General features: G+C 36.6%; 1 protein-coding gene across 1 annotated transcript in view; it reads left to right on the plus strand.

Annotated features, from left to right (window-relative positions):
* Nucleotides 1-15,194, plus strand: part of MGAT5B (alpha-1,6-mannosylglycoprotein 6-beta-N-acetylglucosaminyltransferase B) — a 3,749,208-nt gene that overhangs the window by 2,381,979 nt on the left and 1,352,035 nt on the right. Inside the window, exon 7 of the mRNA XM_044089029.1 lies at nucleotides 1,016-1,180. Within this exon, the coding sequence (XP_043944964.1) occupies nucleotides 1,016-1,180 (165 nt within the window). The remainder of the gene's footprint in view (nucleotides 1-1,015; nucleotides 1,181-15,194) is intronic.

The following is a 15,194-nucleotide window of genomic DNA, read 5'->3' on the forward strand; positions in this document are numbered from 1 at the left end:
GGTGTTGGGGCTTGAGTAGTGCTACCAGTCTATGTTTGGGTAGTTGAAGTCACCCAGTATAATGGTGTTTGGAGAGATCTTCATATTCTCCAGTGATCCCAGGAAAGCCGAGAGGGATTCCTGATTTTGAGAGGGTGGTCTGTAACATGCTACAAACTGAAAGGCAGTTTTGCCCACTGTTGGTTGCACATGGATGGTCTCCGATGCTTCGTGTAATGCCACTAACCTAGAGGTGTGGGTATCTTTGGTGAATATGGATACTCCCCCTCCTTTTATGGTTCGGTCTGAGTTTTGGGGCCGAAAAGCATGATATTAGGTATAGCCTGGTAGTGCTGGGGTGCTCTCTGGAGCCTTGAACCAGGTTTCTGTCACTGCACAGATATCGATGTTCTCCATACTGAGGAGGGCTTCGAGTGCGTGCATCTTGAGGTTTAGACTTCTGGCATTGAGCAGCATTACCCTTAGTTCCTTATTCATTGTGTTGACTATGGAGGTGTGTTTGTCTTTTGAGCCTTGCCTAAAAAAGGCACTATGGGGGTGTATATGTATGTATATTGTCTCCTGACTCAAGTCTGTCTCTGTTTTGTACAGATTTTACAAGTATTACATGCTCCCCTGGTAATTTAAATGGTTTTAGATTGCTGGACAAGACAATATTTTAGCCTAAACAAAGCTGTTTACCCATTTTTTTGTACCTGTGTAATCTTTGAAATATTGCATTTGAATTTTTTGCTTCTACCTTTTACCTGCTGCACCTGGGACATGGCTGAAGTGCCCACAATCAGCTCACCCATCCGGTCAAAAAGAATAAATAAATAAAATAATTAATAAAAAAGAGCTCATTTAAAAAAAAAAAAAAAAAAAAGCTTAACAGTCAATTACACAAAAATCTTTATTGTGTATACTGGATTCGTATAACAGTAACTGCGTATAAGATAGCCATTTGTACATCTGTAGAGTAAGTGACCTGCTACAATATTCTATTTAATATATTAAATAGTGCTTGTTCTTACAGGCAGCTTTTCGAACTGACTTCAATCCACTCCTCGAACAGATTGGAACCGGCAAAGAGTCACTCATTTTCATGAAGAAACGAATACGTCACCTATCTACACAGTGGATTCTTGCTGCCCATAAGCTTGAGAAGAAGCTGAAATCATCCTGGAGGGATCAGAAGAAGGTGAAATTTTATATTGTGTGTGACCTTATATGAATGTATGTTTGCTTGAACAGAAGGTTTTCAATGATAGCAGTGTAATGGCCATTCCAATGTGTCTCGCCATCATAATTCATCTTGGTGTACCACAGTGGGTGCTATAGTACTGCTCATTCTAAAAACACCATGTCAGACTTTTTAATTTTGTCCTTCAGTTTATTTTTGTTTTATTATTCTTAAAAATGTTTTAAGATCTGCTTACCAATAACAAAGCCACTATTTGGCCATTAGTTCTTGATCTCACTGATACAGTATCTATTGTAGAAGAATGCTGTAGACTGACGCATCCATTGCTTCAGTAGCTAGTTGTATGTTTAATCAGTAATCTATGACCGTGGATGGGTAGATCAGGATTTACCCTCTGTTGGTGTGTGGTTTGATCACATGGGCGAAGCGTGAGTCATTAAGCAAAGCCAGCTGTAGGCAAATCCTGATATACCCACGAACAGGAGTGGGTTATTGTTATATTATAATGTATTTGTATAAGGGCATTTCAGTCTTCCTCTGTGTTTGTCTTCCCTATACTGATGTGCTATGCATGTGTGTGGGACTTGCATTCTCATACTTCCACGGTATATCAGGGCAGGAGAGGGGCCAAAAAAACTGAATCTTTGTTACTTTTGTTTTAACTATAAAAAAAAAAAAAGATTTGCAAGGGACAGTGCAAACATATAAGGAAAATCAGGCAGGTTTCTGTTACGTTTTGTAGAACATACGTGCTTTTTTCCTAATATTTTGCTATGTCCCTCAACATATGCCAGTAGTAAGTCTGACCACTCAATCATACTTCTGAGGTCGCACATTTTTTTTTTGGCATATGCTTGATTCATATTGGGCATGCTGGTTGGGCTGTCGAATCACTTGCTCATTTTTGAAGAGTAATAAACATTTATTGCATAATTTATGCTCACCAGCTTCCTCACAGTGCAGGTATGTGTCATACATTTCTGTTTGTTCTAAGACTGAGTAGAACGGTAAATAGACCTTGGTAGTGTGTTGTTTTTCATTCAAGTCATATAAGTTTTATATATGTTGAGTCTGTGCCCTTTAACAAATATGTAAAGCCAGTTTTTGATGTTCTGACATATATAAAACACATTTTTGATATACTGGTTAATCCCTTTAGTGTTACTAAGTGATGGATTTATATTATACTTATCAGTCTGCTGCTATGTTATGATAATTTGTTCTGTACAGCTGTGTGTGTGTGTGTGTGTGTGATATATACACACACACTGTATTGCTATGGATCTCAGTACAATGTGACAATTTAGTAGTCAATACATCTAACCCTAATGTTGCAGAAGCTCTGCCACAAAGGCTAACTCCCAAACATTTTCACTGAGAATTTTGTCTTTGTACAGTGTAAGCAAATTTAACTTGAACCTTGCTGTGTATTAACTTCATCTAGTTAAATATGTACATGCCTTTGCTGGGAATTAATTTTTAACCCCCCCCCGCCAACAGAGTTGTCATTGCAGAGTAGGGACAATGTACTAAGTTGGTCACTTTCCTTTCTCTTGACCAATAGATGGCTGACAGGTTTCTGCATCCAGGAAATGAAAAAATTGTTCTACTTAGTGCCTCTCTGCTAATTGGTTTGTATTGGCTATAAACTAATTACTCTCTCTTATAATTTGACCTGAGGGTGGAATAGCATTGCCTACGCTGTCTCAATCTGCATAAATAAGTCATTGTATAAATCTCATGTTCCATCTCTCTGGAAAAAGTTATATGTTATCCTTCTGCACAAAGGAGGAAATTCAACAGACATTACTAACTTTAGACCTATAGCAATCTTATCGTCCTTCTCAAAAATAATTGAAAAATGTATTCAAAAATAATTGCTAAACTATCTAGTGCAGAGAAAATTCCTATTCCCCACACAACATGGCTTCTGTCCTTCTCAGAGTAATAACACTGCAATTCTAACTTTTACAAATACTGTCAGTAAAGCTAGAGATAAAAGCAAACTACTCTCCTCCTTATTTCTAGACATATCTAAAGCCTCAATGCAGTTTGTCACAGCAAATTTCTACTTCAAATGTCTTCATTAGGTATCTTACAGCTCACCAGTTTATAGTACAAGAGCTACCTATCCAGTAGGTATCAGTCAGTCAAATGGCACTCCTCTCTTTCTCCTTGCCTCCCAGTCACCAGGGGTGTACCACAAGGCTCTCTCTACCCTTTGTCCCCTCCTCTTTAACTTTCTCAACACGCTCCACACATCCACATAACAGGCCTCCCTAATACAGTATGCAGAAGACACCACATTCATTTGCATGTCTGACATGACATTCTGCCAAAAAAAATACCCGGGAAGCTTTAACAGAAATTCACAACTATGCTCAACCCTAAAAAAACACAAACTGCTATTTTTCCCCCAAATCCCTCTCCCTTGAGAAAACAAAATTTAAAGTTCTCTCTCTTGATAATACAACCATTGAATTAATTTTTCATAGCATATTATTAGGGATGATAGTGGATGATCTTAAATTAGACCTTCATATATAAAATTGCATCAGAAGAACTCAACAAAAACTAGGAATGTTTTACAGATCCAAAACCTTTCGTACTGATGCAACTAAACCACATCTATATTATAAGAATGAACACTTAAAATGTCGAACACATGTTTGTCAACACGTTTTAAGCGAATGCTGACAAAGTTGAAACCAACATACTCGAAATATTTTAGTTGTCCAACACCAATCCGCCACTGCCGCATTGAACATTAACTGCAAACACTGTAAATTTCACTTGTAACGAACGCACTAAATATACGCTGCAATCCTTCCAGCTCATAAAGTAAAAGTAGTAACCAGCAAAAACAAGAAAAATGAAAACTTCAAAAACGCACACAAATAGATGGAAGGAGGCAGGCAGTCAAAAGGTAGATAAAAACCACGCACATGGGGTAGAGATTAATATATTTTAACGTATAACAAGTTTATTAGCACAAGACACGTTTTCGTCTCACCAAAATGGGAAACTTCCTCAGAAAGAGTATATAACAAAGTGTCACTAAAAACTTTAAAATATTTAAAAATTCCGCCCAGAGGCCAATTAAAACTGTTAACCAATCCGTAGGTTTCACAAAGTTAAAGGTAAAGGTACCAGTGATCTGCAAGCACCTAAACACATAAACCAATTGACTTGTGAAAGTCATTCTGTACAATCAAGTGTGGCAAATGCATAAACATACAAGTTTGTAAATCGTGCATTTAACAGTTCACGTACTAATCCATAATAAAATTAGTAAAATGTCACAAAGACTGAAATTAAAAGAGCAAACAATGTTGTTGGTTGAATGTAATACAAAACTAAATGGTAAATCAAAAAAGTTGTTAAAAATCTTAAAACGCTCTTCAGTTTTGGCAAACTAAGTAATGTTACAGTTGTCATTAAGACCCGGAACACAGAATGCATTCAAAAGAAGTTGCCATTCCAGTTCCCGACATTCAAGTTGAATGGAAACTGGACCACCTCTAATGTCCCATACTACCTGGTCTATAGCTAGAAACTGGAAGCAGTGATCAGGTTTTGCATTAATATGCTTAGCTAGCATGTTATCACTTTTGTTTTTAGAAATGGCATACATGTGCTCGCAGACCCTATCTCGTAGTCTACGATCAGTTTTTCCTACATAAAAAACATTACAAGTTTTGCACTTAGCTAAATAAAATATGCTTTTAGAATTACAATCAAGTTTGTGCTTAATATAATATTTCTTATTGGCTATCTCGAAATAACTACTTCTTGTTACATGTTGACACATGTTACAAGCCCCACAAGGAGAAAAATCACTAGCTCTGTTACTGGACTTAAGTTGTTTTTGTTCCAAAAGACTTTTCAAATTGGGACCTCTCCTATAGATAATAGTTGGAAAGGAACCAATTCTCTCGGTTAATAAGCTGTCTTTAGACAATAGTTGCCAATTCTTATATAGCAACAATTTGATCTGCTCGCTGTCATTATTGAATGAGGTAATGAAACTGCACCTATAAGCATGGTTAGTAAGTTTTGGTCCCATCTCCAAAGTAACTCTATTAACTGTAGTAGAACTGTTCGAAAGTTGTAAGTCACTATTAACTTCGACAATAGAGGTTGATCCTATGTAACAACTATCATTACAAGATAAAATAGGATTAAGTAGACCTAACTCTCATTTGTTCTTAACTTCCAACGTTAACTCTTGAACAAGTAGTGAAGGGTAACCCCTACTCACAAACATGTTCTCTAATAAATGACTTTCTCCAAGGAAGTCAATATCTGTGGTGCACATCCTCACTGCTCTGACTAGTTGGCCTTTTACAATAGAGCGTTTTTGTTTAAAAGGATGAGCACTGGAAAAATGTAGAAAAGAGTTACAGTACGTTGGCTTCCTATAAATGGTAGAGTTCAGCTTATTGTTAGGTCCTCTAATTAATTTGACATCCAAGTAATCAATACAAGATGTGCCAAATTGGTATGTAAATTTTAGGAACGATGTAGTGGAATTATGATATTCAATAAATCTATCGGCTTCTTCACTGTTACCTCTAAAGATGAGGTGGTCCTCAATAATCCAGCTTACTCCAAAGTGTCTGTTAATGAATATAATACTGCCCTAAGAAGGGTAAAAGGTTATTTTTGGGACTTATTTATTGAATCGAAAATTAACTTGGACACTTATAACTACATTAATATTCAGTTTCTAAAGTTACCGATTATGTTTGGAATCCCAAAAATTCACAAGGATATTCTAGACCGACCGATGAGACCCGTCATCGATGGCAGAACGTCCTTAACATACCCTTGTGCAAAAGTGGTAGATTCCATTCTCCAGAGATACTTGAAAAGGATTCCACAAATCTGTAAAGATTCATGGTCGCTTTTAGAGAGCCTTAACAATAGACCACCATTCCAATGTTCTGACCATCGACATTGTTGATTTATATACTTCCATTCCTCATATGGAAGCAATTCAATGGATTACTTTAATTTTGAAGCACATGAATGCTCCTAACAACAACATCTATGTGGTGTCAGAGTTATTGGACATTATTCTTACTAACAATTTTTTCACCTTTAATAATCAACTTTTCTTGCAGAAACAAGGGGTAGCAGTGGGCTCCCCTTGTGGAGCAAGTTTGGCTAATTTGTTTGTTGCCTATTGGGAAAAACCTTTTATACTGGATAAACCTGAAATATCTAACCTCTTGGTGTTCTACACAAGATTTTTAGGTAACATTTTTGTCATCTTTAGAGGTAACAGTGAAGAAGCTGATAGATTTACTGAATATCTTAATTCCACTACGTCGTTCCTAAAATTTACATACCAATTTGGCACATCTTGTATTGATTACTTGGATGTCAAATTAATTAGAGGACCTAACAATAAGCTGAACTCTACCATTTATAGGAAGCCAACGTACTGTAACTCTCTTCTACATTTTTCCAGTGCTCATCCTTTTAAACAAAAACGCTCTATTGTAAAAGGCCAACTAGTCAGAGCAGTGAGGATGTGCACCACAGATATTGACTTCCTTGGAGAATGTCATTTATTAGAGAACATGTTTGTGAGTAGGGGTTACCCTTCACTACTTGTTAACGTTGGAAGTTAGGAACAAATGAGAATTAGGTCTACTTAATCCTATTTTATCTTGTAATGATAGTTGTTACATAGGATCAACCTCTATTGTCGAAGTTAATAGTGACTTACAACTTTCGAACAGTTCTACTACAGTTTATAGAGTTACTTTGGAGATGACACCAAAACTTACTAACCATCCTTATAGGTGCAGTTTCATTACCTCATTCAATAAAGACAGCGAGCAGATCAAATTGTTGCTATATAAGAATTGGCAACTATTGTCTAAAGACAGCTTATTAATCGAGAGAATTGGTTCCTTTCCAACTATTATCTATAGGAGAGGTCCCAATTTGAAAAGTCTTTTGGAACAAAAAGAACTTAAATCCAGTAACAGAGCTAGTGGTTTTTCTCCTTGTGGGGCTTGTAACATGTGTCAACATGTAACAGAAGTAATTATTTTGAGATAGCCAATAAGAAATATTATATTAAGCACAAACTTGATTGTAATTCTAAAAGCATGGTTTATTTAGCTAAGTGCAAAAAACTTGTAATGTTTTTTTATGTAGGAAAAACTTATCGTAGACTACGAGATAGGGTCTACGGGCACATGTATGTCATTTCTAAAAACAAAAGTGATAACGCACTAGCTAAACATATTAATGCAAAACCTGATCACCGCTTCCAGTTTCTAGCTATAGACCAGATAGTATGGGACATTAGAGGCGGTCCAGTTTCCATTCAACTTGAATGTCAGGAACTGGAATGGCAACTTCTTTTGAAGGCTTTCTGTGTCCCGGGTCTTAATGACAACTGTAACATTACTTGTTTGCTGAAACTGAAGAGCGTTTTAAGATAACTATTTTTAACAACTTTTTTGATTTACCATTTAGTTTTGTATTACATTCAACCAACAACATTGTTTGCTCTTTTAATTTCAGTCTTTGTGACATTTTACTAATTTTATTATGAATTAGTACGTGAACTGTTAAATGCACGATTTACAAACTTGTATGTTTATGCATTTGCCACACTTGATTGTACAGAATGACTTTCACAAGTCAATTGGTTTATGTGTTTAGGTGCTCGCTGATCACTGGTACCTTTACCTTTAACTTTGTGAAAACTACGGATTGGTTAACAGTCTTAATTGGCATCTGGGCGGAATTTTTAAATATTTTAAAGTTTTTAGTGACACTTTGTTATATACTCTTTCTGAAGAAGTTTCCCATTTTGGTAAGATGAAAATGTGTCTTGTGCTAATAAACTTGTTATACGTTAAAATATATTTATCTCTACCCACTGTGTGTGGTTTTTATCTACCTTTTGACTGCCTGCCTCCTTCTCCATTTTTGTGTGTGTTTTTAAAAGTAGTAACCATACCAATTGCCAGCAGTAAATCTCCAAAATTACAATTGACCAAAACAGTACTTTCCCGAAACACAAACTACTTAACACACACACACACACTAATTTTTCTCTAATTTTTGCAGGGGGACTGTGCCCCCGCTGCATCTCCTGCTAATTATATATACCAACTCTGAGATCACACTAAAATTAAGGTAAACATGCATAATTTATAATGTATACATCTTTACGTCACTGCTACATTTGCGTGTGTTGGCCAACTATGACATTTCAAACTTAACATTTTAGATCTTTAGAGCTTTTGCTTATAAGAGCATTCGCTTAAGACGTGTCGACAAACTGGTGCTCAATATTTTAAATGTTTGTTTTTATAGACCCACTAAACTTACACTTGGGAGAACTTATCTCCACCCCGCACTTCTGTATGGCACTCCCATCTTTACTACCCTTCAGTTATCATAAAAATCAAAACCTGAACAATGCAATAGCAAAGTAGCAGCAACAAGTACCCCTTTCAGAACCCACTAATGTATAACACTAAACAGCCTAAATTGGTAAGAGCTACCCCATCAACTAACATGTACACATCTTCTTACCACCTATAAAATTATCCAGAATCCATCTGCTTGTCCAGCACCAAATAACATTCTACACAACTATGTTCCTATTTGGTCATTGCCATCCATTGACAAAAAACTCCTGTCTGTCCAAAAACCAATCCAATCTGCTAGGCGTTGTCTGCATTCGTACCATGTTGCTAGGACCTGGAACTCCTTATCTCTATCCATCAGGTCAATACCTGCCCTCCCATCCTTCAAAACTATTGTGAAAGACTTCCTAGCCAAAGGCTATCTCTGTTCTTGTTAAACACCAGGATAAACTATATCCTTAAATGTGAACAAATGCCAGTTCATACCTTACATTTCCTTACTCTGCCTTTTTCGCTCACTTCCTTAATTCTGTCAATTTCTCTTCCCTTGTTTTCTTTCTAAATATACCATAAGCCTGCTTTTCTGTCACTTCCATTTGCAATTCCTGTATATATTAGACTAACTTACTTTCAATTTCGCTATAAATCATTGTCATATAAGTTTTGTCTGTTCTTAGCCAATGTTTTCATATTATGTCTAATTTGGTATAATTATTTAAACTGCATTTGTTTTTTTGAATTATTTTTAAAGAATGTGCAATTATTGTTCATAAAATGTTTTGTAATACCCTGTAGCTTTGCTCTGCTGGCCTCCACTGAAAATGGGCACCTACCCAGTCGGACTTTCCTGGTGATCAAATGTCAATAAATAAATAAAATTGTAATTTGGGATTGGGAGGGTGGCCTAATGGTTAAGATGCTTGTCTTACAAACACAAGGTGCAAGGTTTGAGTCTCACAAGGGATAACTGGCTAAGCTTAAAATGGCTCGCAAGGGCAGTTAGCTTAGTACTTATCTATGAACCTATGAACCTATTACTCCTCTGTTTACAGGTAGTTTTTAACATAGGAAATAAATAGAACTTTGAGAAAATTGCCTTTTTTGTCAACAAAAAACTCTGCATATGTTCATCTTATGTAGAAATTGCTGAACGTCTCTTCACTGTCACAGTTAAAGGTATGAATGATGACAAATTTACTCCTTCATGTTACACTGAAAACATCCAGTATTATATCAACTTTCAGCAACATTCAATTTTTTCTCTTTCTTTCACTGTTGTGTAATCTTGTAGTAGGGCTGTATAAGTTTGCAAAGGGGTTAAGCCCCCTGCAGAGAAATTCAAGACATCACCAAACCCCACAAAAATATCTACTGGGGCTCCACAATAGACTGGATATTAGTGTTCCACCCTAACAATATCGTAACTGCAGGTATACTACCTAATACCATTAGCAACCACCATCTAATATATATCCTATGTAAAGCTACCCCATCCCCAGGCCAACACCAATACAAATCAACCAGAAAGTTAACTTAGTTCCAACCATCCCTATTTAATGAAACCTTAACTAAAGTAAATTGTGAACCCCTCAGATCCCTACCACTTAATGAGGCTGTTGAATTCTTTAACTCAACATTTCTAGACATCCTAAATAGGCAAGCACCCACCCACCAAAAATGAAAAAAATATAACCATGCAAACTGGCTCTCAAAAATCCACCAAATAAGTCATGTCCACAAAGATAAAATCTGGAAGTCATGGCAGAAAAACAAAGACCCCTCTACTTACTACAATACAAGCAACTCCATAACCAGGCAAAACATCTAATAACCAGAGATAAAAAAGCCCAATACCTCCACCTACAAAGCCAACATAAAGATAATCCCCAAATATTCTGATCCTCCATTAGCCAACTATTATACCCAGACTGTCAAAAACACAGCCCATCCCCTGACCCACACAAAACCACCACTGAACTTGCCAATCTCTTCAATTCCTACTTCACTGACATCATAGCTAACTTACCCACCACCTTTCCTACAGTTAACCCCACCACCACCAAGACAGCAGATGACTAAATCATCCCAGAAAACAATCCTGCCCTCAGCTCCAACCTAAATTATTCCCCCATACCAACCACCACAATAAAAACTTTTACTTAAGCTAAAACTCTGTACTCTGGCCCCTGACAGCTACCCCCACACTTCCTGCAGCTATCGCTGTAGCTTATCCCATCAGCATACTCATTAACAGATCAATTAAAGAATCCTTACTCCAAGACATCTGGAAAAAAGCATTCATTCTCCCCTTACACAAAGGCAGCACCAACACAGACACCACAAGCTTTCTGCCGATAGCAATTCTCTCACCCCTCTCTAAAATACTGGAAAAATGCATCCATGCCCAACTCTTCAACTACCTGCTTGAAAACCAAATTCTCTCACCCACTCAGCATGGCTTCAGACCAAGACACAGCACCACTACTACCCTCCTTTCTTTCCTTGATGCAGTTAACCGAGCATGGGATTCTGGCAAAATAATCACTTCTCTTTTTCTCAACCTCCCCAAAGTTTTTGATGCCATTTCCCACACCATCTTCCTCTCCAAACTATCCACCCTCCACATTTCCCCACCTACCCTACAGTGGTTCAATAGCTCTCTCTCCAATAGCTCTCCCTTCCTGAATACTTCCACAGCAGTACCCCAAGGCTCCATACTTGATCCTCTCTTATTTAGCATCATTATTTACAACCTTCCCTCCTCTGTCACACAGTACTCAGTAATCCAGTATGCAGATGACTCTACAATAATATCCACTGCAAATTCCAGCTCCGAACTCCAGCAAATCACCCAGAATGCCCTCACCTCTACTGAATCGCGGATGCTTAACAGTCATCTTGTCCTAAATCTGAAAAAAAAGTACTTTTTACCCCTAAGAAAACCACTCCCCTAGATAAAAACAATCTTCATTATACAAGCCCAAGACAAAACAATTACAGAAGTTGTCCTACACACTAAACCACTAGGCATAGTTATAGATGAAAACCTTAACTTTGACGTTAACTTAAACAATAACATGAAAAAATGCACCAAAAGCATGGTATGCTCTACAGGCACCAACACTTTCTTAGCCTCTCTACTAGACAAACCCTTGCAACCACCTTTTTATTACCCTGTCTGCTTTATGACACCCCCTCTCCTCACTAATATCCAAAATTCTGCAAAATCCAAACTTGATATGTGTTGCAACAGAATAGCTAAATTTGCCACCAAGGCCAAATTCTCATCATGCCACTGTAACTCAATGAAACAATTGGTCTGGCTGGAACTCTCCGACCATCTCTCATTCACCCAACTAACTACAACGCACAAAATAATCTACAGATCCACAGACTGCCCTGCTTTCTCTACACTACTTGCCAAATACCAAGCTAGCAGGCAACTAAGATCTGAAAATCATCTACTTCTAAAAGTAAAAAGTCCACCTTACCTGCTGGTCAACTCCTCTACTCCTTCAGTGTCTCCAAACTATGGAACTCACTTCCACCTTCTTTAAGAAACACAGGCAGCACCACCTCATTCAAACAAATACTGAAAAATCATCTCACATCTTCCTGGCTATGTACCTGCTCTATAACCTAACCTCTTCCTTCTCCTTGTATGATAACTAAACTCCTATGCTTTTTTGCTGCTGCTGACTGATGATATTTTCTCCATAATTATTAGTTGTCATCACTTGTTGATACTGGTACAATAATGCTGATTAATATATCTGTTTATACTTCTCTGATTGAATTAATCTGGCAACCAACTCAATTCCTGCTTTTATATATATATTCTGTATATATTACTGTAATCACTATGTGTAACACTGTATCTACTTTTGTACCAATTAATGTTTAATATTTTCTGTATCTATATTCTTGTTGGAGCTTTTCTACCTGGGCCTCCATTGAAAACGGGCTGTTTTAGGCCCAGTGGACTTTCCCGCTAAACAAATGCAAAAATAAATAAATCTTGTTTTCTGAAAATAGTTTCAGAAGTTTTTTTTTTCATAGCTCAGACTCTGCAAAATGAGTTGCCAGTCTGTTGACATGAATCCCAATTTTATTGTATCTGATGTTAGATTTCCTATTAGTTTTTCTTCTGAATGATACTTGGAGTGAAATCTTTGCTTCTACACAAACATTTTTATTTTCTAGCATTATAATTGCATTCTGTCAGAATGTCTATGCCCTCTGTGGCTGACTAGTGCTTTTTTTCTTCCTTTTATTTATATCATATCACTTGGGGCTAAACTACAAATTCATTTTGCTGTATTACTTCTCATAGCTGTTATAACTCTAATGAGATTAGGTTAAAATGAAAGGCATAGAACATAATGCAGTTGTAGTCTGGATTTAATCTTTTTACAACTGTAGCACAGAACAGATGTTTCCATCTGTTACATGTCTAAAGGTCTTTTCTCCATCACTGTCTCTCCCTGTTTCTCGAGCCTGCAGTTTTCTTGTGTGCAGGTAGATTTCCTAATAAACCACATCATGAAATCCTTAAAACTGACTATGCTGTGTTACCTGTCTAGCTTAGTTTAACAAATTATTTCTGGTTAGTGTCCAAGACAGGAATACAACTAACAGTGATGCTGAATATAAATGATTATGATGGGGTCTCTGATTATAACCAGCTTATTATGTGTTTGAGATATGAATGCCAAAATAATCACTGTAAGCCTTGAATGGTGAATATTGGCATCTATGTTAAAAGCACATAATGAAAGGATATGATTGGATGTATAATCATATTTTTGTAGTGCATGGAGCTATATCTACTTTATGTAGTAACAGTTACAAAAAAAAACTAAATAGGAAATGTAGGAGTGTGAAATGTGTACTTAGTTCTTTTGAAAGGACAGCAGAATACCTCTCAACTTCTTTGCTTAAGAATTCTGGGGGAACAAAAGCTCAATATCAGAGACATTCAGGGACAGTTTTAAAATGTTGCTCTAATTCATTTAAAAAGTTAATAGAACAATAGGCTTTGCATTAGCATGTAGTTTTCTGAACAGTAAGAAGTGTGAAACCCTAACATTTGGCATTACTGGCCAAATGTACGTCTCAGTGATTTACAAGAAAACTAAAAAAAAATTATGAGACACAGGACAAAAATATGAGGCAAAATCACAGATATTATGGAAAATTAGGAATAGCTGCGAGGTACAGACACCAGACAGAAACAAACCGCTCTTCTGTGGAACTGAAGGAGTTAAAAACTGCTTTTAAAAGCTATTTTACCTGCTATCACTTTTTTTTTTTGCCAGTTGGGCACTGTGTCCTGTTAGTTCATATCATGAGACTCAGTCTTAACAGTGCTCAGGTGTTTCTAACAAGCTTTTGTTAAACACACACAAGCAATGTTAAAAAATCAGCCTTGTACTATGAAAGTGTTTTACAGGTGTGTTTTTCCTGATTTTGGAGCATAACTGTGTATGCCCTGTCCTTGTGCAAGTCACTTAGCCAGAGAGTACTTTGGGGCAACTGGAAATTTGGACAAGTCTGCCCAAATGTCCCTTAGGTGGAAAACCCAGTAATTAGCTATGAACCAGTGTACTTATGGTGTAAAGGAAGGAGATTGGTTGTAGTAAATAGGAACATTATCATACAAGATATGTTTTTGGATATGACTCTTGGTTCCCTTATTCTGTTGAATGTTGACAGTTTGTTTATTAAACTGTGAATACATGTGGATTGCATAAAGTCTATGAGTGTAATGCGAATGTTTTAATTATGAATATGTTTTTAATTTTGCTTTTTTTGGGGGGAGACTCATGAGTATGAAATGCACTGTGTTTGAGCTATAACTATTTGTCTAGCACATAGTGCAGATAAGTAAGGTTATGAGCTTAAAAAGCTGCTTCTTCCAGCAATGTTTAATTCCCTCAGTTTTTATTTATCTTCTATGTGACTCTGCCAAGTTACTTCACTAGACAGTACTCCTAGACAGCTCCTGAAAAGGGACACTTCTGTCCCTGGCAATTAGCAAATGTGTCAGATATTTTTTTTAATTCTTGCACCCTACACACAGCCTGTAATTAGTAATTTACTTTATGTGCTAATTGAGTATGAATCCCAGCTCATATCTCCTAGTTCAGTGGGTTGCCAGATGCTTTTTCACTAAATGTGACTTTAAAACTAAGAAAAGTGTATGGTTTCTCATGATGTCTGTTTTCAATGTGAGAGTGTTTTGTTTATATATTAAAACAAGGAAGAAGACTTACATAGGGTAGGGCTTAAAAAATAGTGCATTATCTGTAATTTCCTTGTCCTAAGATAATTAAGGACAGGTTTGTAAAGCAATTTATGTTAACTGATTAAAGGAATAACATTTATTCTCAACACCTATATTATCCATTTTCTGTGTAGATTTTATGTAATATCATGTTGAAGTCCAGAAAAATACATTCATTCTTGAAGTTTCTCTGTGTATATTACTGGGTAGATCAAAATATATATTTTGCACAAATAAGCACATTAGTCTAATGTATGAATGTTATCTTTTCATGAGTAATTTTCACTTTAGGTTTATAGAGTTCCAATCCAAGTCTTCCTCA

The sequence above is a fragment of the Protopterus annectens genome, chromosome 12.part0 (assembly GCF_019279795.1).
Source record: "Protopterus annectens isolate FY-2018-M chromosome 12.part0, PAN1.0, whole genome shotgun sequence".
Lineage (NCBI taxonomy): Eukaryota > Metazoa > Chordata > Ceratodontiformes > Protopteridae > Protopterus > Protopterus annectens.